At 49.1% G+C, this 25,015-nt stretch overlaps 1 protein-coding gene across 1 annotated transcript in view; it reads right to left on the bottom strand.

The window, feature by feature from the left end:
• Nucleotides 1-2,114: 2,114 nt before the first annotated feature.
• The window catches only part of UPB1 (beta-ureidopropionase 1), a 35,752-nt gene continuing 12,851 nt past the window's right edge, over nt 2,115-25,015 (bottom strand). The window contains exons 4-11 of the mRNA XM_063623606.1: nt 18,367-18,461; nt 15,722-15,883; nt 13,523-13,692; nt 8,473-8,554; nt 6,637-6,679; nt 4,930-5,084; nt 2,886-2,992; nt 2,115-2,399 (exon numbers count right to left, since the gene is read on the bottom strand). Coding sequence (XP_063479676.1) covers nt 2,909-2,992; nt 4,930-5,084; nt 6,637-6,679; nt 8,473-8,554; nt 13,523-13,692; nt 15,722-15,883; nt 18,367-18,461 — 791 coding nt within the window. The 3' untranslated portion in view covers nt 2,115-2,399; nt 2,886-2,908. The remainder of the gene's footprint in view (nt 2,400-2,885; nt 2,993-4,929; nt 5,085-6,636; nt 6,680-8,472; nt 8,555-13,522; nt 13,693-15,721; nt 15,884-18,366; nt 18,462-25,015) is intronic.

Genomic DNA, 25,015 nt, shown 5'->3' with positions numbered 1-25,015 from the left:
CTTGCTCTGTTGCCCAGGCTGGAGTGCAGTGGAGCAATCTCAGCTCACTGTAAGCTCCACCTCTCCGGTTCACGCCATTCTCCCGCCTCAGCCTCTCCGAGTAGCTGGGACTACAGGCGCCCGCCACCATGCCCGGCTAATTTTTTTTTTTTTTTTGTATTTTTAGTAGAGATGGGGTTTCACCATGGTCTCGATCTCCTGACCTCGTGATCCGCCCGCCTCGGCCTCCCAAAGTGCTGGGATTACAAGCGTGAGCCACCGCGCCCGGCCTTTGTTATTTTTTTTTTTTTGAGACGGAGTCTCACTCTGTCGCCAAGCTGGAGTGCAGTGATGTGATCTCGGCTCACTGCAACCTCCACCTCCCGGGTTCAAGCCATTCTTCTCCCTCAGCCTCCCAAGTACCTGGGACTACAGGCGTGTGCCACTATGCCCAGCTAATTTTTGTATTTTTAGTAGAGATGGGGTTTCACCATGTTGGCCAGGATGGTTTCCATCTCTTGACCTTGTGATCTGTCCGCCTTGGCTGACACTAAATTTTGAAAGCTAAAGGACCAGGCAAAAAAGCTCACCATGTCTGTAGGACTGGAATTTTTTTTTTTTTTTTTTTTTTTTTAAGGTACAAGGAGGGCCATTAGGTCAAGTGAAAACCTGCAGCACAGAGAGTTCAAGGAAGTTACCGCAGAGCTGTGGCCAGGCAGCTCCATCAGGGTTTCTCATCCCTGGTGGCTGTCCAGGAGTACCCTAGCCCTGACATGGAGGTTTCCATATAATTCAGCTGCTGGGCCAGTGAAGGGATGAAGCTGCCTTCTCTGGCTGCCTTCTCTGATTGGGAACAATAAGCGGGGAATTACAGAATCTCGACCCCACCTCCAGCCCGATACTCTGGTTAACTGCTGTTTGAGACTTGGCAGATTGGGCTCTTGCCATGTTGTGCAGGGACAGGGCTAACTAGGCGCTGCACTGATAACTGCCAAGGGGCTCCCTGGCCCATCTAGTCTGTCTCTTACCACTGTCTTGACATAAAGCAGGAATATGGTCCCCCGCAACCCTTTTTTTTTTTTTTTGGAGATAGGCTCTCTGTTGCCCAGGCACGGTGGCATGATCTCGGCTCACTGCAGCCTTTGCCTCCCAGATTCAAGCAATTCTCATACCTCAGCCTGCTGAGTAGCTGGGATTATAGGCATGAGCCACCATGCCCAGCTAATTTTTGTATTTTTAGTAGAGACGGGGTTTCACCATGTTGGCCAGGCTGGTCTTGAACTCCTGACCTCAAGTGATCCACCTGCTTTGGCTTCCCAAAGTGCTGGGATCACAGGCATAAGCCACCCCACCACACCTGGCCCAGTCCCATTTTACAGGTGTAAAAACCAAGGTGTAGAGAGGTGAGTAATCTGATGTGTAAAATGGAGTTCAACCACATTAGCAGTACTAGCAGAATTAGTAGGTGATGGATAGAGATGTAAAAGGATTTAGTGCAACAAATTACCTTCCATGATGATGGAATCTGGTCAGGCAAGTCTGATATCCACAGGACAAGCCATCAGAAAGGGCAGGCTGGAACTCTGGGCACAGACTAATGGCTGGCCTCGCACATAAATTACTATTGCTGCACCATGCCGTGGACTACCAACTACCCTCTTTACCCTGACTCTATGGAAATAGAGTCATTGATGCCTTTAAGTTCAATCAAACTAGGGAAGAATTCTAAAAAATCCAGAACCAATGCAGAAAACTCACCTTTAAGATTCTATTTTTTTTTTTTTTTTTTTTTTGAGACGGAGTCTTGCTCTGTTACCCAGGCTGGAGTGCAGTGGCGCGATCTCGGCTCACTGCAAGCTCCGCCTCCCGGGTTCACGCCATTCTCCTGCCTCAGCCTCTCCGAGTAGCTGGGACTACAGGCGCCCGCCACCACGCCCGGCTAATTTTTTGTATTTTTGGTAGAGACGGGGTTTCACCGTGGTCTCGATCTCCTGACCTCGTGATCCGCCCGCCTCGGCCTCCCAAAGTGCTGGGATTACAAGCGTGAGCCACCGCGCCCGGCCAAGATTCTATTTTTCTAGAACCACTTTTGCCACCAAAATCTGTGTCAGATTCAACTAGAGAAGCAGAACCAGTAGGGTATATATTGAGATTTATTGCAAGGAATTGACTTCAGTAATTGTAGGAGCTGGCTAGTCATGTCTAAACTCTGTAAGGCAGGCTATCAGGAAGGGCAGGCTGTCAGGAACTCTCACCAAGCACTGGGCTGCTGTCCACAGGCAGAATTTCTTCCTCAGGGAAGCCCTTAGCTCTGTTCTTTAGGCCTTTTGACTGATCAGGTCAGGCTGACCCAGATTATCTGAGATAATCTCACTTACTTAGTCAACTGGGAATGGACTTCTGTCACATCTACAAAATACCTTCACAAAAATACCTAGATTAGTGTCTGATTGAATTACTGGTGACCATGGCCTAGCTAAGCCGACACATCCAAAGACCATCCCACCCGCCACAGCCTTGCTGTAGGCTCAGGGTCTCTGGATCAGCCCTCACCCTCTTCCCACTGGTGTACAGGATGGACAGCATCATCTGCCTAACCTCAAATCCACCTGCACAAGCAGTACCTGGGCATTTTTTTTTTTTTTAGTTGAGGTAAAATTCACATAACTGAAACATTCTGAAGTATACAAATTCAGTGGCATTTAGTACATTCACCTCTACCTAGTCCCCAAACATTTCCAATACCACAGAAGTAAGCAGCCCCTTACCCATTAAGTCACTCCCCATGCCACTCTCCCCCTGCCTGGGGATTTTAAAGCCAACCTGGACAATGTTATTGGGGAGAACTTGGACACGTTAAGCCTACCACACTTGCTAATCCACTGGGGCAGAGGTGTCTTCCTCACCCCAAGGCAGGCACTGAAGCCAGCTACTCTTTCACGATGGTGGGGCTGTAGTTGGACTTGACAGCTTCGGCGAGCTCCTGTGCGTACATCTCATACCTGCCCGTCATCTGAAAGCAAAACACAGATGTACTTTAGAGGTTCTGGTTTTATAAATCCCCATCACTTACACGCCACCACCTCTTGCCACTGGAGGGCAGTCATGGGACAGGAACGCATCAGGAAGGCTCATTGACAGTGACCTCTTGGCACTGATTCTAGTACTGTGGCAAAGTTCACAGATGCCACGATGACTCATACAGCCCAGCCTTGGCTGCTGTGACCTCTTCGACCTGTCTATCCAGAAAGTGTGGTCTGCTGAGGCAAGACGGAGAAGGGGAGTCCCGTGGTCCTGTTGCTCCCCGAAAGAGCAGCCTACAGCCCAGAGAAGAGTGACCTGCTCCAGGTCACCAGCCAGTTGTAGAAAAGGCTGGGATTTGAACCAGGGGCTCCTGGCTGGGCCTGGAATTCTGTCAACTCCATGTGGCATCTCATCGTGGATACATAGGCTGGTGGAGTTGGAAAGTCCACCTACGGTGCTCACACCCAGCACGCCCTCCCTTCCTCCCTCCTTTCCCAAGGTGGATTACTCCCAAAAGCCTTGACAGCAGCTCACGCCCATTACCAAAGTTGGGAAGGCTTCTGCTTCTAAGAAGTGTCTAATGAGAAAACATTTGGTTTACTGCTCCTGGGATACTTATTAAAAAGAGTTGGCCAGCATTCTTGGCTCCCTTCTGATTTGGGTGGAATCCTACATTCATCCTAGTTGCCCAGGAAGAGGAGAGAGAGATCAGGAGACTCTCTCATGCCCAATACCTTGTTTGTCTGACAAGGATCCGAGACTGAGGAACCCATTCGCAGAAAACAGGATCAAGGCCAAAAGCCCATGTCTGGGTGGATTAGAGGCCCTGGTGGTCTCTCAGTCACACCGGGCAAAGTCAGTTATAACAATGGACATTTGCATACACAATTTGCTTATAAAAGGTGGCTGAGGCAGGACACAGTGGCTTATGTCTATAATCCTGGTATTTTGGGAGCCCGAGGTGGGAGGATTGTTTGAAGCCAGGAGTTCAAGACCAGCCTGGGCAACATAGTGAGACTTGGTCTCTATAAAAAATTTAAAAATTAGCTGGGTGTTGTGGTGGTGCATACCTATAGTCCCAGTTACTCGGGAGACTGAGGCGGGAGAATGGCTTGAGCCTAGGAGGTCAAGGCTGCCATGATCTATGGTTGTGTCACTGGTCCAGCCTAGATGACAAAGCCAAGACCTTGTCTCCATGCCCCCTACTCCACCAAAAAAAGAAAAAGGGGTGCTGAGTTGGTGGAAATACTTTTGGACACTAATACAGCAAACTCTGAAGCTGTGAGCCCTTCTAGGGTGGAGTCCCATCCCAGGAGGGCAGACATCTCCATTCCTCTGACTCCTGACATCACAGGGCATTAGGTGTCAAAGCCAGCATGGGACCTTCGAGTTAAGCCCCTTATTTTATTACTGGGAGTACTAAGGCTTGGGAGCAGAAGGAGCTTAATTAAGGTGACCAAGGAAGGAAGGCTGTGACAGAGCCAGGCCTAGATTCCATTTCTCTGCATGACCCATTTCCTGCTATCGTCAAGGCCTAGACTGCAGGGACTGGCCACAAGCAGAACCAGACATGCACATTTATCTTGTGATAAGTGCAAATGCCTGGAAAGGAAAAAGGATTAGAGGAGCCAATCCATTCTATTCTCTGGACAAATGAAATTGAGATTAATTTGTCTGAAGGCACCCAGAATCTAAATCAGATGAAAGGAGAATTTATTGCAGCCTGCTGCCTGTACATTGTTTGACCCAACTGTTCCTCCCGGGAGCCAGCAAGGAGGCAGAGATTCAGCCCTCAGCTCACACAGAGCCCTTGGGTGGGAGCTGGTACCTCATGCTGCCATGGGCAACCCCACAACAGCAGTTCCTAAGAGCAGGATGAGGGCCAAAGCAGAGGGGCAGGCAACAACAGGGGTCCTGGGGACCTACCTTGAAGTTCCAGACATCATTCACCTGCTGGCAGAGGTTTAGGTCGAGCTTAGCAACTAGCAGTCCATCCCGGCTACGGGACAGCCCAGGAGTCCGGCTGCTGTCAGGGGCTGCCACATAGCTCGAGCCATAAAAGTAGCCAAAGTCCTGGTGAGCTTTAAAGGAACAAAGAAACACATCTGTGAGCTTGTGTAGATGCACTGTGGGCTCCACAGAGGGTCAGGCACCTTGAGGCAGGCCCAGGACACAGAGTCCATGCCATCCTCCCCAGTGTCTGCAAAATGCTGAGGCCCAAAAGGCCTGTCTCTCATCTCAGGCCTGAAGGCCCAGCAAATTGCTGCAAATGGCCCCCTTATGCTGCTCCCTGTGCCCCTGGGGAAATGTCTAAATGTCACCCTTCTGAGAGGTGTCACTTCCATCCACAGGCTAAGGAAACCAGAAAGTCACACTCTGGGGGCTTCCTATGGGGGCCCTCACAGTGAGCTGGAGGCTCTGCCTTCATCTGCCTTGCCAGCTGCATCACCCTTACCCTCCCTCCAGGCCTTGGTCCCTTCACCAGTCAGGGAGGACTAGCAGCCACCCCACACACGTGTAAGGAGCAGGTGGGGCTGGGCAGGGCCTAGCATGGCCCAGATGCAGCAGTCACCCAGTGGATGCTCATTCCCCTGCCCTTTCTGCATCTCTATTTGCAGTAAGTTAACTAGGATCAGGGACTCTAGAAGTTGGGGGCCTGAAGTGGCAGCATCTGGGACCCTTTCAGGAAGTGTTTTCCTAGAAAATGGACTCACTCAACCCCTTCCGGCTTTTTTTTTTTTTAGATGGAGTTTCCCTCCTGTTGCCCAGGCTGGAGTGCAATGGCGTGATGTCGGCTCACCACAACTTCCACCTCCTGGGTTCAAGCGATTCTCCTGCCTCAGCCTCCTGAGTAGCTGGGATTATAGGTATGGGCCACCATACCCAGCTAATTTTTTGTGTTTTTTGTTTTTTTTTTTTTTAGTAGAGACTGGGTTTCTCCATGTTAGTCAGGCTGGCCTCAAACTCCCAACCTCAGGTGATCTGCCCGCCTCAGCCTCCCAAAGTACTGGGATTACAGGCATAAGACACCATGCCTGGCCCCCTCCCGGCTTTCTAGAGGACACTCTGAGCTAGTTCAGATACCTCCTTGGTGAGGGGGGCAGTCCCTACCTCCCTTATTCTTGGCCAGAGACATGGGAAAGGAGTCTTTAGGGTTCTTAGCAGAGGTGAAGTGGTATGTGCCCTTGGATCAAAAAAAGCCATGGACTCTAGAAACCCAGGGCCATCCATGCCAATGCCCTGTGGCATCTGTACAGCTGGTTTGGGCAAGGGGAGGGGGGACAAGGACAAAGGAAAGTGGAGAGGGAGATCTGCGGGCTGGATGAGAGCACCTCTCCCTTTCAGAGAGCTCACAGAGGATCCCCTGCATCCTCTTGGTTCATCTTCACACCAGTCCCGGGGAATGGATGGAGTCCAACCCACTCCTCAAGCTCAGGACTGCCTATCCACACCCTAGCCACAGCCCGATTCCCACACTGCAAGTAATAAAGCAGAGAGGAGTTGGTGCCTCCTCCTAGGTGCCAGGCATGCAGACATGATCTGTGTGGCAGATCCTGACCAGAGGAAGCAGACAGAGAAGGGGAGAGGAAGGCCCACTCCTCAACTGCAGCCACCATGGTTCATGGGACATACCTTTCTTTCCATCTCCAGAGGTAAACTCGTTCGGGAAGTGCTCCTGTGAAATAAGACCAAGGTAAGAGGAACCTATAGGTGGCACTACCACTACACTCATTCCAGTTCACTCAGCCAGATGAGCAGGGCAATCAGGCCGAGAGGCGAGTCAGCCAGGAAACAGTTAAAGTGAGCTGGAATGGTCTGTGTTCACGGGGCAATTAAGTGCTTATTAAACACCCCTGCTGAGCAGCCAGCCCTGGGCCAGAGGGGAATTTGACAAGCGGGGTAAAAACCTGGATGGTGCCTTTGGGGAGTTCATAATCTGAGAGAAGAGAAAGACACTGGGCACAGACTGGTTCTCAGGGCTGTGGGCACCTGAGGCTGGCCTGCCTGAAGTAATTTGTTTTGTTTTTTTGTTTGTTTTTGAGAAGGAGTCTCGCTCTTTCACCCAGGCTGGACTGCAGTGGCGCGATCTCGGCTCACTGTAGGCTCCGTCCCCCGGGGTTCACGCCATTCTCCCGCCTCAGCCTCCCGCGTAGCTGGGACTACAGGCGCCCGCCACCTCGCCCGGCTAATTTTTTTGTATTTTTTAGTAGAGACGGGGTTTCACCGTGTTAGCCAGGATGGTCTCGATCTCCTGACCTCGTGATCCGCCCGCCTCGGCCTCCCAAAGTGCTGGGATTACAGGCGTGGGCCATCGCGCCCGGCCTACCTGAGGTAATTAAAATGCCCGGCTGGGGTCTGTGAAGGCAGTGGGTGGGTATACACACTGCTTTCAGTATTTCCCCCAGAGCCTAATGGAAACTGTACATCAACCTGTGATGGGGTTACACAGGCTAACTAAAACATTAGGTTTCTTTTCTTTTTATTTATTATTTATTTTGGAAATGGAGTTTCATTTTTGTTGCCCAGGCTGGAGTGCAATGATGGGACCTTGGCTCACTGAAACCTCCACCTCCCAGGTTCAAGCGATTCTCCTGCCTCAGCCTCCCTAGTAGCTGGGATTACAGGTGCCTACCACCATGCCCGGCTAATTTTTTGTATTTTCAGTAGAGATGGGGTTTCTCCATGTTGGCCAGGCTGGTCTCGAACTCCTGACCTCACGTGATCCACCCACCCCGGTCTCCCAAAGTGCTGGGATTACAGGCGTGAGCCACCCTGGCCTTTATTTTTTTTGACAGAGTCTCACTCTGTCACCCAGGCTGGAGTGCAGTGGTGCAATCTTGGCTCACTGCAACCTCTGCCTCCTTGTTCAAACTATTCTCGTGCCCCAGCCTCCTGAGTAGCTGGAATTACAGGCACGTGCCAGCCTGCCCTGCTAATTTTTATATTTTTAGTAGAGACAGCGTTTTGCTACGTTGGCCAGGCTGGTCTCAAACTTCTGACCTCAGGTGATCTGCCAGCCTCGGCTTCCCAAAGTGTTGGGATTACAGGCATGAGCCACCAAACCCAGCCAAAACATCAGGTTTCTTTATGCTGCTAGAAGTCAGATAGACTTAGTGTGGAAACCTTGGTTATCTCAGACTGAAAAGATCCTCTGATTAGAGTTTGCTATCTGATTAATAAGGATGAGGAAGTACTGTTAAGTGTATGGGGTCAATGGGAAAAATAAACTGGATACTTGGATGTGATAGGGTGAGAACTGCCATGTCAAAGATCTTTTCAAAATGGCTTCAGCCAAATACAAAAACAGAAAAAACAGGAGGACAGAGATATCTTGAAAAGTAACAGACCAAGCCAGTTTTACCCCTTTCCGGACCCTAGGATTTGTGGCACGTGTGCAGAGGGAACGGGATGTCCCCACCAGGGTCAACAGGTGGTGGCTCCTCTCCCCAGGCAGACCTCGGGACTTACGGTGCCCACACGATTGATGGCGCAGGTGAAGCAGTGATTGGCAATGGCTGCGTTTCTGGCCTCGATGGGCCACAGGGACTCGCTGTAAGAGAGGACCAAGAGGAACCAGGTTGCCAACTTTCCAGCCAGACTCAGTGGATGCTCAGCCCTGAGCCTGGCCTGACTGCAGGCTTTCCTGGGCCAGTGGTAGGGACAGCCAGGAGACTAACCGGTCATACCCCAAACCTGCAAGCAGGCCAGCCTGTCCTCAGCACCTTGCCCTGGCCTGAACAGCCTCTGGGAAGGGCCTGCTGCAGGCATAAGCCGCGTGGCTGTGCTCTGTCAGAAGAATTGGCAGCCCTGGATCAAATCCTCATCCTGAACCTCAGTTTCCTTTTCTGAAATGTCCTCAAAGGAAGACTATGAAGACTGAATGACCATGCAGGTGAAGATCCAAGTTGTAGGAGTTCCATAACGACCACTTCCCACCTCCATCCCTTCTCCTGGAACCCACCTGCTGGGCTGGGCAGAACCTCTCCTGGTGAATGCCAGAAGGGAGCTGGGGGCCTGGCGGGCTTGTGCAGGGCCTGTGAGGGCTGAGCGCGGGCTCTACCTGCCCTACCCTAACTCTCCTACTCTGCTATGCTGCCTTGCAAGGCAATCTCCAAAGTGGGTGATTTCAGGGCCAGTAAACAAGAAAGGAACTTAGGTAATAGGATAAGGGGTCAGATTCTGCAGCAGGATCACCTCCTCCAAGCTGGACCATTTCCCAGTGACTTCCCATTTCCCTCTTCCGAACCTTGAGTCTCTTAAGTAAAGGCTCCCTGGTTCTCTTACTGGCCAGTGTGGGAGTGGCCCAGGAGGGAGGCACCCCACGGGCTTGGCTGAGCTGTGGGCCTTCCTCACTCCAGCACGTGCAAAGGGGGAATGCGATGGGAGACACGGCCCCAACCAGAGACCCTGTCCTTCTCTGGCCCGCCAACTAAGATGTGATATGGAATCTAGTGGGCCTTCTTGTCACTAATTATCTTTTGTCTGAGGAACATCTTTAAGACTGTGGATTGACAGGAGTAATGCCCACTTAGAAACACTGTGTGACTGGGAGCAAAATGCCCCGGAATCTTTCTTCGTGTCAGCATGCATCTGGTTTAAACCAGGGAGTAGGTGGAGGGGGTGGGTGCTTGTCACAAGCCTAATTCTCAGGAGGATTCACAAGTCTGAAAAAATAAAAAACCATAGGCTTGATTGAGGGGACTCATTTTGCTGCTTTCTTCCCCCAGCTGCTAAGCCAAGCTGACAAAACTTTTCAGAAATGATTTTTACAGAAACACACCAGTAAATGACATTTTCAGGAATTAAATAGACACTTGCAGGGCGATTGCCATAAACATCTTAGTTGCAATTCTCCAGGGAGGTATTCTGCGTAGGACCCAAACCCACAGCTGGCAATAAAATTTATGCTCTCAAAACCACCAGGGGAAAGGAAGCTGGGGTTGGTGAGGGCCCAGTGTGTGCAGGAATCATGAAGTCTGATGGGGAGTGGGGACGTATGCCATATTCCAGCGCAGTGTGCACACACACCCCTAAAAATAATCGCAGTGGAAAGGCAAGATGCAGCAAGAGGATAGGATGGTGACTTGCCAATGAATGTACACAGATGGTAGAAATCTTTGGTCACCCGAGCTGTAAGGGACACATCCTTGGATTATGAGGATAAGCTAATCAAAAGCACTCAGACACTACTGTGTACTTAGAACTGTGGGACTCAAAAAGGAATGAGGACACCCTGCTGACCCACGTGTGTGCATGCACATGTGTATATCTGTCTCTGATACAGGCGGCAGAAGGTGTCAGAAAAGGGGATGGATGGTTCTTGATGCTGTGATCCAATGCTGGTGGGGATTTGCCCAGCATTGTGCTGAAAAACACTATCAATTCCATCATTCATCATTTTAAGAAAACCACCCAGGATCCTACCATCCTAGTAAACCACCTGTTGCCTTTTATCTACATTCTATGACTACTCTTGTCGATAGGCAAACTTTTTTTTCCTTTTTTCTTTTTTTTCCAAGAGTTCTGACCACAGCCTGAACACATCTTTTTCTTGCTCACAGGCTTTCGTCACTTTGCATTACCTTCATCAGGACTCTTTTTAGTGGCTGTACAATAACCTGTGGAAGAGGTGGGCTGCACTGTACTTAGCTCAGACACTTCCCCCACTGTCAGCTTTTCCCTTATTGTAAGTAAGCTGTTGTGAGCACTTCACATGCATTGCCTTTCCCTGTTTTTTTTTTCCGTCTTGCTTTGTCGTCCAGGCTGGAGAGCAGTGGTGCAATATCAGCTCACTGCAACCTCTGCCTGCTAGGTTCAAGCGATTCTCCTGCCTCAGCCTCCCAAGTAGCTGGGACTACAGGCGCCCGCCACCATGCCCGGCTAATTTTTGTATTTTTAGTATAGATGAGGTTTCACCATGTTGGCCAGGATGGTCTCAAACTCCTGACCTCAAGTGATCCGCCAGCCTTGGCCTCCCAAAGGGCTGGGATCACAAATGTGAGCCACTGTGCCTGGCCTTCCCTCCTCTTTTAGATTGTTTCTTCAGGCTACAGTTCTAGGAGTATCATTGTCAGGCCAAAGAGCATGAGCATTTTAGGAGCTCATGAAACATACTGCTTTCCAAAAGACCTGTTAGTTTTTACTGCCAGCCTCACCATACCCTGGAAAGCCAAGCGTTGGATGATTCTTGGCTGAGGAAAGAAAAATCAATCATTTTTAATAAGCCTAATAGGCTGCTGAGGACATAGCAATTATATGCATATTACACTGGGATGCTTCTGTTTGCCTAACTGGAGCTAATAAAAGCCTGAGATAGCAGTGTCAGGGAGGGCCTCTGCACACACAAGGCGAGGAGCCATCTGAGTCCATGGCCACAACTTTGCCTGCCCTGGCCCAGAAGCCAGATGCCCTAGTGCTTCGGGTTCCTCTAGGGACCCCAGCGGGGAGATAGAGCTTGCCAAGTGTCTTACCCAGAGCCAGCAGAGGGGGCTGCTCTAGGGGGTAGCCCCAAAGTTCTGCCCAGGCCTGGTAGCTGGATGACCAGTAATAACCCTACTGACAACCGCCAATGAATGCTGTCACTGGTGATCTGGCCACCATGAGACTCCAGTATGTTCTCTGAGGGGAGATGGAGGCCTGATTTTCCCCTTCTACCCAACAGTACCCCTCCCCTCCTGGACATGGACCGGACCTCCAGGTACATGGGCAGGGTGGTAGACCTGAGGTAACAGATGAGGGGTTGCATTCTGGCTCCAGAAGGAACCTGCTGTGTAAATAAATGTTGAATGCAGAGGAGATATTACTCTTGAGAAAGGGGTACTGTATGAAAAGAAAAGGTAAATGTCACACCCTGACGTTTAGAAGAAATTCAGCTGAAATTTGACCGGAGGCATTGACTCATGCCTGTAATCCCAGCACTTTGAGAGGCCAAGGTGGGTGCATCACGAGGTCAGGAGATCGAGACCAGCCTGGCTAACACAGTGAAACCCTATCTCTACTAAAAATACAAAAAATTAGCCAGGTGTGGTGGCGGGCACCTGTAGTCCCAGCTACTCGGGAGGCTGAGGCAGGAGAATGGCGTGAACCCGGGAGGCAGAGCTTGCAGTGAGCCGAGATCGCGCCACTGCACTCCAACCTGGGTGACAGAGCGAGACTCCGTCTCAAAGAAAAAAAAAAAAAGAAATTCAACTGAAATTTAGTCAAGAATGAGGACAAGAAAGACAAGTGCAGGCCAACAGAGACTCAAAGCTGCGCACCCACCAGAACTCCCCCTGCTCCCCACCCATGGCAGGAGAGGGCACACCCCTGTCCTGCTGGGGACACTGGCAGCCAAGACCACAGAAAGTGAAAGCCAGAACCTCCTGCTGCAGGAATCCTGCTTGGAAGGAAGTGAGTTGGGGAGAAAAGTATTTGCACATAAATTCCTAGAGTTCTGTTACTTGTAGTGATGCAAAACTGGAAACCACCCAAATGCTCAGCTTTTGTGGATGAGAGAGGCAGCAGCAGCACAGTCATGCAGTTAGATTAGCTCGCTGGATGCCCCTCCTAAATGAGGGGCCCCAGGGGTGGGGTACTGCTCAGCTCTCGGGCTTCCAGGGCCACCCTCCCCTCATCTCCCAGCCCTGCCTTGACAAGGGCAGTTCTATCTGTTTAGGGGTGAGGCTAACACCAAAACACTTGTTATGTGCTATAAAAATAAAACCCTTCTCTGGTTAAAGACAAGTTTCCTCGACTGATCTCCAACTCCTTCATTTGCGGCTTCTCTTGTCCAGATGTCTGCCCTACCTGTGCAGGATGCTGCAGATGTGAGGACTAGGAATCCACAGTCCCCCATCCAGGAGCCAATGCTGGCTAGTCACCTACTATGCTCCAAGGACTTAGATGTGGGGGTTCTTTTTTGTTTTTTTGTTTGTTTTTGAGACGGAGTCTCGCTCTATCACCAGGCTGGAGTGCAGTGGTGCCATCTTGGCTTACTGTGACCTCCGCCTCCCAAGTTCAAGCAATTCTCCTGCCTCAGCCTCCTGAGTAGCTGGGACTACAGGCGCCCGCCACCACGCCTGGCTAATTTTTGTATTTTTAGTAGAGACAGGGTTTCACCACGTTGGCTAGGCTGGTCTCAAACTTCTGACTTCAAGTGATCCACCTGCCTCGGCCTCCCAAAGTGCTGGGATTACAGGTGTGAGCCACCGAGCCCAACCCAATGTGGGGCTTTTTGAAGCCCCCTGGTGACTACAGAGAAAGGGGGGAATTATTTTCATCTCAGGTTCAGAATCACAGCAGAGGTTGGTGTTTTACTGTAGAGCAGCTCTTGCCGCGGGTTGGGGATTGCTCATTGCCATCTTGAGGATTCTTTTCACTGAAGCTGGTCCCATGTACAACATACAATCCTGGGGGCTCAGCTCTGTTAACATCCTGGTGGCTGTGCCTGCCTGCTGCCACCTTGGAGCTCCACAGCCCAGCCTTGGGCTTCGGCTGGCTGGGCCCCAGGAAGCCCCCCAGACCCCACCAACTGAGTGACCTGAATGCTCCAATCGTGGCCGAGGGGTTGAAGATGATCTCAGCCCCGTTGATGCTGTACATAAGCCAGTTGAGGGGGTGGTGCCGCCCGTAGCAAATGTTCACCGCGATCCTTCCGAACTGCGTCTGGAACACGGGGTGGCCCAGGTTTCCCTCCATGTAGTAAGTTGACTGAAAAGCAAAGGGCCATATACTGATGCCTCTGACCTTTTTTTTTTTTTTTTTTTTTTTGTGACGGAGTCTCGCTCTGTCGCCCAGGCTGGAGTGCAGTGGTGCAATCTCGGCTCACTGCAAGCTCCGCCTCCCGGGTTCACACCATTCTCCTGCCTCAGCCTCTCCGAGTAGCTAGGACTACAGGCACCCGCCACCACGCCCGGCTAATTTTTTTTTGTATTTTTAGTAGAGACGGGGTTTCACCGTGGTCTCGATCTCCTGACCTCATGATCCGCCCGCCTTGGCCTCCCAAAGTGCTGGGATTACAAGCGTGAGCCACCGCACCGGCTACCTCTGACCTTTAAGATTTCCCTTTCCTTAGACTCAGCAGAAAAACTGAAATATCACCAATAGTCCAGAGGTGGTTACACTCCTGAGTGTGACTCTAAGTTCTAGAATTTCAATATGATAAAAACAAAACACACACAAAAAAAAAACCCTGACACCAAATAAGCCATCCCCCGGGGGAAATCACAGTGGCTTAAGCATTTGCCTAGTCTCCTTTCTGACATGTCACAAAAATCCCCACAATGACGTTCCACACTATTTCAAACTCTGGTGAGGTTTCAATTATGGTCCAACTCAAGGCTCAGGTTTGGTCGGCGTTAACATGAGTTGGTCAATGCCCTCAGCAATCAGATATCATTATATAGAACAGTGGAGCCCCAGGGACCTGGAGCACATCCAAGCAACTCTCTCCCTGGTCAGAGGAGAAAGCTGTTTCCTGGGGGGGCACAGCTTGCCCAAATGATTAAGGCCAAAGCTTCTAGTGGAACCCACACCCTGAAAGCGCACCTTCTCCATCCTGCCTAGGATTAAGGAGGTCCCTGTGGGGCATGAGGACCAGATCCCATCCTCCCATCCCTGCCTCTCTGTCTGCTCCTAAGGGTGCCAGGGCAGGGACACTGTCCTGGACAGCACTGAGGGAAGCTAGAGAGCAAATCAGGGTCCCAAACAGATCTGCTCCAGGAGCCTTCCACCTCCTCCTGATCCTGGCCATCAAAATTGGCCAGGGTCAGGCAGCAACCAGGATGTGTGCACGTGGTGAACACTGGAGCAGATCCTGCTATGCTGAGACAAGCCCTGTGCTATCTGCAGGGAGCTAAAGATTAATCCCAGAGTAAACAGGTGAGGGGCGCGTCTTCCCACCCCCACCTGCAGCTGTTACTGAGAAACGCTGGGTTCTTCTTTCTCCCTGGGAAACCTCTAACTCTGCAGGCCATTTCTTATCTGCCTGACCAGCCTGAGAACAGCCAGGACCCCCACAAGCATGGAGTGAGAACTGGGGACATCGCATCCTGAACAACTGCATTAACCGCAAATCAAGTTCAGATTTAATATCTTAGGCATTAGGCAGAGCTCATTTCCCTCCTTCAAACGTCCACCCGCTCCCATCTTACCCACCCAGGGGTTGGCAGTAACCAACCAAAATGGCCCCCCCAACTTGTGCCCTGATCATGGGCACATGAAACTTCACATAATGCACACTACACAGACATGCATGTTTGCCCACTGCCACCTGACACACAAACATGGGCCATCTCAGACCCCCCCATGATCCACAGACAAGGAATGCCATGCTCCAAACAAGGAAAGGGCTGTGGCGTGCTAGGCTCTGAGTCTGAAAGGGGCCACAAGAATCATTTCATGTTTGTGCAAGAACTATTTTTGGCTTTAATTTATATACCACTTACTTCAAATAATTCAGGAGGCCAAATCAGTTTGTATTAAAAAAAATATATGCCCCATTGTGCTAAAGGTGTTTGGGACTCCTCTGAGAGTCCCGCCTGAATCTTGTCTGCCTGTGTGATATAGGGCAATGTCAGGTAACCCTCTGAGCACTGCAGCCACACTGTGCTCCAGTGGAGTGTGCATGACATGGAGTATGATCCCGCACAGAACTTCCCCACAGAAAGTCCCACAGAGATCTACAACACACAGAGGGGCAAGTGAACAGGGCTGGTTATCTATCTTATGGGTGGCTCACCTCATTGAAATCACCCACTCTGGGGATGTGGTTTTTCCTGGTCTTTCCCAGGACTGCTCCAGAATTGGAGATCACCACAGCTGTATTCCACAAAACGTCCCCATGCTCGCTGTCTCGTTCCAGGATGGGAGACACCACCACCATGTCATGGTTCTTTGCCAGCTGGAAAAATGATAAATATGGCAGAGTCCCACTTTTAAACCAATTGTTGTAGTTTTTTATCGAAGAAGAATTTAATGATCCTACTAAATCAGTAGGCTTGGGTCAGAGCAATCACTTGCATTTGTTGTTTGGAACACTAAATACCCTGATGTCCATGCTTTGCTAAACAAGAATCACATTGTCCTGTGCACAGTTGGTAGTATAGTAAAATGATGCAGCTGCTCTGGAAAACCATATGGGAGTTCCTCAAAAAATTAAACAAGAATTACCATTTGATCTGGCAACCCTAATCCTGGGTATATATATCCAAAAGGATTGAAAGCAGAAGAGATTTGCAAACGCATATTCATTGCAGCATTATTCACAATAGCAAAGAGGTGGGAGCAAACCAAGTGCCCATCAATGGGTGAATGGATAAACGAAACGTGGCACATCCATACAATGGAGTATCATCCAGCATTAGATGCCATGGTTCTATGCTACACATGGATGAACCTTGACGATACTATGCTAAATGAAATAAGCCAGTCCCAAAAAGACAAATACTGTATGATTCCACTTGTGTAAGGTATCTAGAGTAGTCAAACTCACAGAAATGGAAAGTACAATATTAAGAGAATGGTGGTTGCTAGGGGCTGGGGGAACGGGGAGCTATTGTTGAATGGGATAGAGTCAGATTTGCAAGATGCAAAAATTCTGGAGATCCGCACAGCGTGAATATACTTTACACTACTGAACTGTACACTTAAAAATGGTTAAAATGGTAAATTTTATGCGTATATTTTACCACCTTAAAAAAGAATAAAAAGAATAATCAAACGTCTTATCTATGCCAAAAATAAATTTCTTTGGCATCAAATTCCTTTTGTCTCAAGTAAGAACATCAATCCCTGGTGACCACAGGATGAGCAGCCCAGGTGGTCATTTGTCCTCTACTCTAATTAGTCATCATGATCTCTGGCCTTAACAACAGGACAGGGGAGAGGCATGCTCAGAAGGCAACACTAGGAGCCATGCTAAGGGCAGCCTCAGGTCCCTGTGGAGGCAGAGTGTCTCTGGCACCAGCTCTCTTTCACACTCTTCCTCCAGCCCTGGCTCAGGCTTATCATCTGCAAAAGTCCCCTAACCAGTCTCTTTCCTCTTTTTTCCATAGCAAGAAATCAACAACCTGGGGAATGAGAGATTTTTCTTTTTTTCCCCTACAGCCTGAGAACACCGATGTTTGGAATCACAACTGAGTATTGGTAAAGTCACCATGATTATAGCTCTGCCCCAAAAGCCCCTAACTATATGTATAAAACCTGAAAGAGAATACAAAGAAATGAAAAGAGTTGTTGTGTTAGAGGTGAAAATAAGGATAAATGACCATTCGTCACCTCACGGGTTTTCTGGTAACAGTTTAAGATATAATTCAGGCCAGGCGTGGTGGCTCATGCCTGTAATCCCAGCACTTTGGGAGGCCGAGGCGGTGGATTACGAAGTCAGGAGATCGAGACCATCCTGGCTAACACGGTGAAACCCCGTCTCTACTAAAAATACAAAAAAAATTAGCCGGGCCTGGTGGCGGGCGCCTGTAGTCCCAGCTACTCCGGAGGCTGAGGCAGGAGAATGGCATGAACCCAGGAGGCGGAGCTTGCAGTGAGCTGAGGTCGTGCCACTGCACTCCAGCCTGGGCGACAGAGCAAGACTCCATCTCAAAAAAAAAAAAAAAAAAAAAAAAGATATAATTCACACAGCATAAGATTCACTTTAAGATTGGTCAAGTACAGTAGCGAGAGGTGGGAAAGAGCAGAACAAGGAGTCACTCTTTTGAAGTGGGCAATTCAGTAGTATTCAGGATATTCAGAGTTGTGCAACCTTCACCACTATCTAATTTTAGAACATTTTCATCACCCTAAATGGAAACTTTGTACCCATTAGCAGTCACTCCCTTCCTTCCTCACCCCCAGCCCTTAGCCACCACTAATCTACTTTCTGTCTCTATGGATTTGCCTATTCTGGACAGTTTATATGAATGGGATCATACAACATGTATTATGAGGTTTTAATGAAGAAAAATCAAAACCAATTTCTATGCTGATGAGACACAGGCCATGCATCCAAGCTTCTGTGACTCAAGCAAACTGCAGTGGAGCATGCAGAGCTCTGGATGAGGAACTGGCTTCTCTGGTCCCTGAATGCCAGCCCTGCCACTTGACAGCTTGGGACTTTCTACAAAAGTCACCTCTGACTACCCTCCCTGGGCTACAGCTCCCTTGCCTGAAAAAGCTAATGGCCCTTCTGGAGCCTTACACTCTCTAATTTTAAGAGTATGCTAAAAAAAAAAAAAAAGCAGCAAATAGTCTTATCTAATCTTATCTGGCAAAACAAGCACCAAATGGGTGCATTTTCCATGGTGAAAGGCCAAACCCGGCAGCTGTGGTCATGCTCTGTGACTTGCACATATTTGGCAGCTGCTGCCAGAGACACCGTTAATGTCCTACCTTCTGACAGAATCTGGTGGTGGGCCCATCTTCTGCTGACTCAGCAAATTCTGTCCAAGGAAGCTTCTCTCTCGTACAGAAGGCAAAAGGCATAGCTATAAATAGGAGAAAGGGCAGAATTATATCCAACATGCACAGCCTCTGAAGGGGGCTCCTCAGCCCAGCAGCGAGAGGTCACTGCAAGAGAATATAGTCTCAGGAGTGCTATGGCCTGGCTTCTGGGTCCTGTTCCTGGCTGTGAGCACTGGGCAGCCCTTACCTCTGGGCTGCATGACAAAACAAGGGACTGGGCCAAATGTCTTTCCCAAAGTCTTAAAAACAATTGCAGCAGGGACTTGAACAGATATTTGCACACTCATGTTTACAGGAACATTATTCACAATAGCCAAAAGATGGAAACAACCCAAGTGTCTTATCAACAGAAGAACTGATAGGTAAAATGTGGTGTATATATACACAATGGAATATTAGTCAACTCTCTTTTAAAAAGGGAAGAAATTCTGATGCATGCTTACATGGATGAACCTTTACGAATATGCTAAAACACAAAACAAATATTGTAGGAGTCTACTCATAGGAGGTATTTAGAGTAGTCAATTTTTTTTTTTTTTTTTTTTTTTTTGAGATGGGGTTTTGCTCTTGTTGCCCAGGCCAGAGTACAATGGCACTATCTCAGCTCACTGCAACCTCCCGCTCCCAGGTTCAAGCAATTTTCCTGCCTCAGCCTTCCCGAGTAGCTGGGATTACAGGCATGCGCCACCATACCCGGCTAATTTTGTATTTTTAGTAGAGACGAGGTTTCTCCATGTTGGTCAGGCTGGTCTTGAACTCCCGACCTCAGGTGACCCGCCCACCTCAGCCTCCCAAAGTGCTGGGATTACAGGTGTGAGTTACCACGCCCAGCCTAGAGTAGTCAAATTCTTAACGACAGAAAGTAGAATAGCTGTCAGAGGCCAGAAGAGGGGATAATGGGAAGTTACTGTTTAATGGGTAGAGGTGTCCAATTGTGAATGATGAGAAAAGTTCTGGAGATCATGGTGATGATGGTTGCACAACAACATGAATGTATTTAATGCCACAGACTGTACACTTAAAAATGGTTAAAATGGTAAATATTGTTATGTATATCTATATGCCACACACAAAAAAAGTTTTAAATTGCCAAAGTTCCCAACCAGCAGATCTCATGCTGTTGTCCAATCTGCAGGGTGGCAGGAGCTCCACTGACTCCTTGGGGAAAGTATCAGAAGGCTGCTGGGGATGGCACTGGGACCCTCCCTCCTCCTAGTGACAAGGAGGCTTCATCAGAAATAAGAAAAGCTACTCATTAATGATCCCACAAAAAGTTTGGGAACCACTGGACAGGATGAACATCTGCAAGGATTAATGCTCTTATTCTCATGATCTCTGGCCAGGTCCCACCTGAGGGCTAATTCAGTAGGAAATTTCATTCAACTCATTGGTTTTTGGTTTTTTGGTTTTTTTTTTCCCCAAACAGTAGGTACATACACACAGATTAACAGTTCAAAGATGCTGGTCATCTCCATGCACACCAAGTTCAGAGCAGTCTCCTATGCAGGGGATGGAGGGGACTCCGCTGGGGTGGGCCCTTGGGACCTTTGGCTATGTGCTCAGTGCTGCTCTACAGCCCAGCCACACATGGATATCTGCAGTGTGTGGAGTTACCTTTAGTACCTGCCAGTCTGCTGGTGTGAACAGTGCCTCACTGTGAGTAAATGTTTCCCATATCCCCGGTGAGGCTGAAACCCTCACCACACATTCACTGGCCGGTCTGGATTCCTCCCCTACATTTTTTTGTTCATACCCTTGGCCTATTTCCTACTGGGCTATTCGTCTTTTTCTTTCTCAGTGTGGAGAACTGAATTCGTTGTCTGGACTAATTCAGTATACTCTGTAGATCTCCCACCTCACAATAACCCAAGTACATTTCTTTCTTTCTTTCTTTTTTTTTTTTTTTTTTTTTTGAGATGGAGTCTTGTTCTTGTTGCCCAGGCTGGAGTGCAATGGCACGATCTTGGCTCACTGAAACCTCCACCTCCTGGGTTCAAGCGATTCTCCTGCCTCAGCCTCCCAAGTAGCTGAAATTACAGGCGCCCGCCACCACGCCCGTCTAATTTTTTTTGTATTTTTAGTAGAGATGGGTTTTCATCATGTTGGCCAGGCTGGTCTCGAACTCCTGACCTCAGGTGATCTGGCTGCCTCGGCATCCCAAAGTGCTGGGATTACAGGTGTGAGCTACCACACCCAGCCCAAGTCCATTTCTTTCTTTTTTTTTTCTTTTGTGAGACAGAGTCTCGCTCTCGTTGCCCAAGCTGGAGTGCAGTGGCACGATCTTGGCTCATTGCAACCTCCATCTCCTGGGTTCAAGCAATTCTCCTGCCTCAGCCTCCCAAGTAGCTGGGATTACAGGCACCCACCACTATGTCCAGCTAATTTTTGTATATTTAGAAGAGACAGGGTTTCACCATGTTGGCCAGGCTGGTTTCGAACTCGTGACCTCAGGTGATTCGCCCGCCTCAGGCTCAGAAAGTGCTGGGATTACAGGCGTAAGCCACCACATCTGGCCCCAAATCCATTTCTTTTAGAGGGATTAGCCTAACAGAAGTTTCCAGTTGTCTGCTATTGTTCCAGCTACTTTGAACTAACTTGAGTGGGGTGTGCAGGAAGCTGTGTGATGTGATCGGGCAGTGTTTAACTGGTCTCTGCGAGGGCCTTATGACCTCTTTAGGAGTAACAATTGTAGACAGTATCTCCTAAATGCCAGGCATATGTGGAGCATGGTACCTGGTAGAAAGAAGAAAACAGCTCCCCCATACAGCAGAGGGGGCCAGGGAGGCCTGAACCAAGAGAAATCTGGTGTGCAGCGGAAAAGTGGTTGGTTATATTGGGAGGCTGGAGGAGGTGGGGTCTGATTTGCATAGGGCCCAGGGGATTGGTTTGACCAGGTGTGACATTCAAGTAGCCCGCAAAAAATCTAGCCCTCCCACCTTAGCCCTTTAATGTGCAAATGTGAGCTGCCATGATGTCCTGAACATGTATGAGTTATCTGGAGGCGGTCATGACACTTGGCACAGGTGGTGACAAGGAGAAGAGGGCAGGAATCGCCATGTTGGGTGGACCTAGTTTCTAATTGCCGGTATTTGCATATCAAAGCTTGCTGGACTGGCTCTTTAAGCCGCCTTTTTGGTTAGAAAAGAAATGGTTCAGGGGTTGCTTCTTATTACAGGAAAATTTCCACTGAGAACCTTTACTCCTTTATTCCTTTTACTCCTTTCTAGTTACCTAAAAATTATTTCTTTATAACTCCTATCTTCATAATAGGCAGATCGTCTCCAACATCCCTAAGCAGGTGTCACTCCCTTTATTTCACAGAGAAGGAAGAGAGGCCTCAGCCTCTCAATTCCTTCCGGTCCCAGGAAGCCTGGTCCTAAGAGAGTACCACAGTAAATATCCCGCCAATGGCACCACCACCATCTTGCCAAGCAGGCGGCAGGCACTGCCAGCAACAGCCCTGGGGGCCTTGGTACCAGGCTCAAGGCTCCCCAGGCTCACCTTCTGCGAAGAGAGATGAATTATTTTAAGGAAGCCAACAGAAAAGCTGTTGAAAACACAAATGCTGGGCCGGGCGCGGTGGCTCACGCTTGTAATCCCAGCACTTTGGGAGGCCGAGGCGGGCGGATCACGAGGTCAGGAGATCGAGACCACGGTGAAACCCCGTCTCTACTAAAAAATACAAAAAATTAGCCGGGCGTGGTGGCAGGCGCCTGTAGTCCCAGCTACTCAGAGAGGCTGAGGCAGGAGAATGGCGTGAACCCGGGAGGCGGAGCTTGCAGTGAGCCGAGATCGCGCCACTGCACTCCAGCCTGGGCGACAGAGCGAGACTCCGTCTCAAAAAAAAAAAAAAAAGAAAACACAAATGCTCCTTAATGACCATTAATTCTCAGCTTTCAAAGCATTAGGAGTGAGTCAAGTGCCCCCAGAGAATAAGTGGCTTCTTTTCCTGTTTACACAACCACTCTAATATAAACACACTTTCAAAAGAAGGATGTGGAAGGGGGGTTGGGTGAGGCTGGCTGCAAAGTCCCAACTACAGTTCTTCAACTAGAGGGGACGGGGTTCCACATGCACTGACCCAACACCTGGCCCTCAGGAACTGCCAGCCTAGAGGGAAGGAGATGAATTAGAACCTGGTGCAGTCACACAACCTGGCAGTACAGAGTGGTCAGGGGGAGTCCTGGGGGAGTCCCCAGGGCCCCACAAAGGAGGGGTACCTGTCCTAGACTTTGATAAATGAGGGGGAGTTCCAGATCCAAGAAAGGGAAGATGTTAGTTCCAACTATCCAGCCAATACTAATTTGTAGTGCCTGTCATGCACTAGCGATTATTCTTGCCACCAAAGATGAAACGGGTGGGTGGAGAGTTGGGAAAAACAAACATAGATACTATCCTCATGGAGCTCATAGTCTAATGAAGAGTGAGAGTACAAAGGTAACAAAAATAGGAAAATGACATGAACTTCTGGGACACAGACACGTGTTCTTTCCTGAAACCCCATTAACATGACAGGAAAGCAATGTTCAAGCAAAGGCATATACCCACAAGGATGGAGCACTGAGGCACGGAAACACGGGAAGCTGGAAGGCAGAAAGATGCAGGCAAATCTCTCAGCAGATCAGAGAAAACCAAGTCCCGCTAGCAGCAGAGAAGGTTTCCTGCTTATCCAAAACTCAGGACCCAAGGGCACCAGGTACCTCTGAAGGCAGGGAAGCAGGGAAGTATGATAAACAAGGACTGGTCAAAGGTCTATTTAAGAAGCAGTTAGGGGCCGGGCGCAGTGGCTCATGCCTGTAATCCCAGCACTTTGGGAGGCCGAGGCGGGCGGATCACGTGAGGTCAGGAATTCGAGACCAGCCTGGCCAACATGGTGAAGCCCAGTCTCTACTAAAAATACAAAAATTAGCTGGGTGTGGTGGTACAGGCCTGTAATTCCAGCTACTCAGGAGGCTGAGGCAGGAGAATTGCTTGAACCCAGGAGGCGGAGGTTGCAGTGAGCTGAGATTGCACCTCTGCATGCCAGCCTGGGTGACAGAACAAGATTCCATCTGGGAAAAAAAAAAAAGGGGCAGTTAGGGCCAGGCACGGTGGCTCACGCTTGTAATCCCAGCACTTTGGGAGGCTGAGGTCAGGAGTTCGAGACCAGCCTGGCCAACATGGCAAAACCCCGTCTCTACTAAAAATACAGCAATCAGCCAGGCATGGTGGCACGGGCCTGTAGTCCCAGCTACTCAGGAGGCTGAGGCAGAAGAATCGCTTGAATCCAGGAGGCAGAGGTTGCAGTGAGCTGAGATCGCGCCACTGCCCTCCAGCCTGGGTGACAGACCAAGACTCCATCTCAAAAAAATAAAAATAAAAAAAGAAGCAGAAGTCCAGGTCCTTTCTCCACACAAGAGGCTGGGACCTGCCCCATCTACCCCAGAAGAAGGCCACAGGCTCATCCTCCAGAGATGGTTCAAGCAGAGGCTCTCTGGCTTTGGAGCAGGGCGGATGAAAGCAAGCGAAGTATCAAAACAGAGGGATTGAGTAAACATCAGCATGCTGAACCTTTGTTCTCCTTCCCTTCTTGTCACAAGGGCAGAAACATCTCTGGGGACTCTGACCAGCCTGAAAAGAATGACCCAGAGATACTAACACTGGGATTACCTGGGAATTACACTAAATCAGATCACCCTATAATAGAGCTCAGTGGGTGAGCCCCTACTACAAACTCAGAGCTCACAGATTTTTAATCCCCAATTCTTAAAATATGAGCAATCAAACAAAGAGTCCAACTTGGAATAAGGACCATGCAGAGCAAAAACAAAATTTACTTAATATTAGTATCCTTAGAGATAAGAGAAGATATCGCAACCATGATGCAAGAACAGGATGTAATTCAACAGGGACTTTCAGACCAAAAGAACACTAGTAAATTCAAAATTTGACAGCAGAAATGAAAGGTTGAATAGGAGGGCTGACTGGCAAATCAGATCAAATCCACCAGAAAATTGAGCAAAAAGACAAAGTGGTAAGAAATAGGAGGAAATACTGGCTGGGTGACTGGGCCCTGTGGCTCACGCCTATAGTCGCAGCACTTTGGGAGTCCAAGGTGGGAGAATTGTTTGGGCCCAGGAATTTGAGACCTGCCTGGGCAACACAGATCTCATCTTTACAAAAAAAAAAAAAATTCAAGAAAATTAGCCAGGTGTGGTGGTATGCATCTATGGTCCCAGCTACTCAGGAGGCTGGGGCAGGAGGATTGCTTGATCCTGGGAGGTCAAGGCTGCAGTGAGCTGTGATTGTGCCACTGCACTATAGCTTCAGTGACAAGAGTAAGACCATGTATCAAAAAAAAAAAAAAAAAATAGGCAGAAATACATAACAAAATTAGGGAACTAGTCCAGGGTTCCAACATCCTAACAGTAGGACTGTCTAGAATGAGAAAAAAAGAGAAGAAAATAATGAATGAAATAATGCAAGAAAATTTCCTAGAGCTTTAGAACCCAAGTTTCTAGACTAAAAGAACCCACTGAGTGCCTAGAGTAGATTAAAATAGATATACACAATGGAATATCATTATGAAATTGTAGAG

This window comes from Symphalangus syndactylus, chromosome 18, assembly GCF_028878055.3.
Source record: "Symphalangus syndactylus isolate Jambi chromosome 18, NHGRI_mSymSyn1-v2.1_pri, whole genome shotgun sequence".
In the NCBI taxonomy this organism is placed as follows: Eukaryota; Metazoa; Chordata; class Mammalia; order Primates; family Hylobatidae; genus Symphalangus; species Symphalangus syndactylus.
Note: the sequence above shows the minus strand (reverse complement) of the source record. Positions and strands in the feature narration are given on the sequence as shown.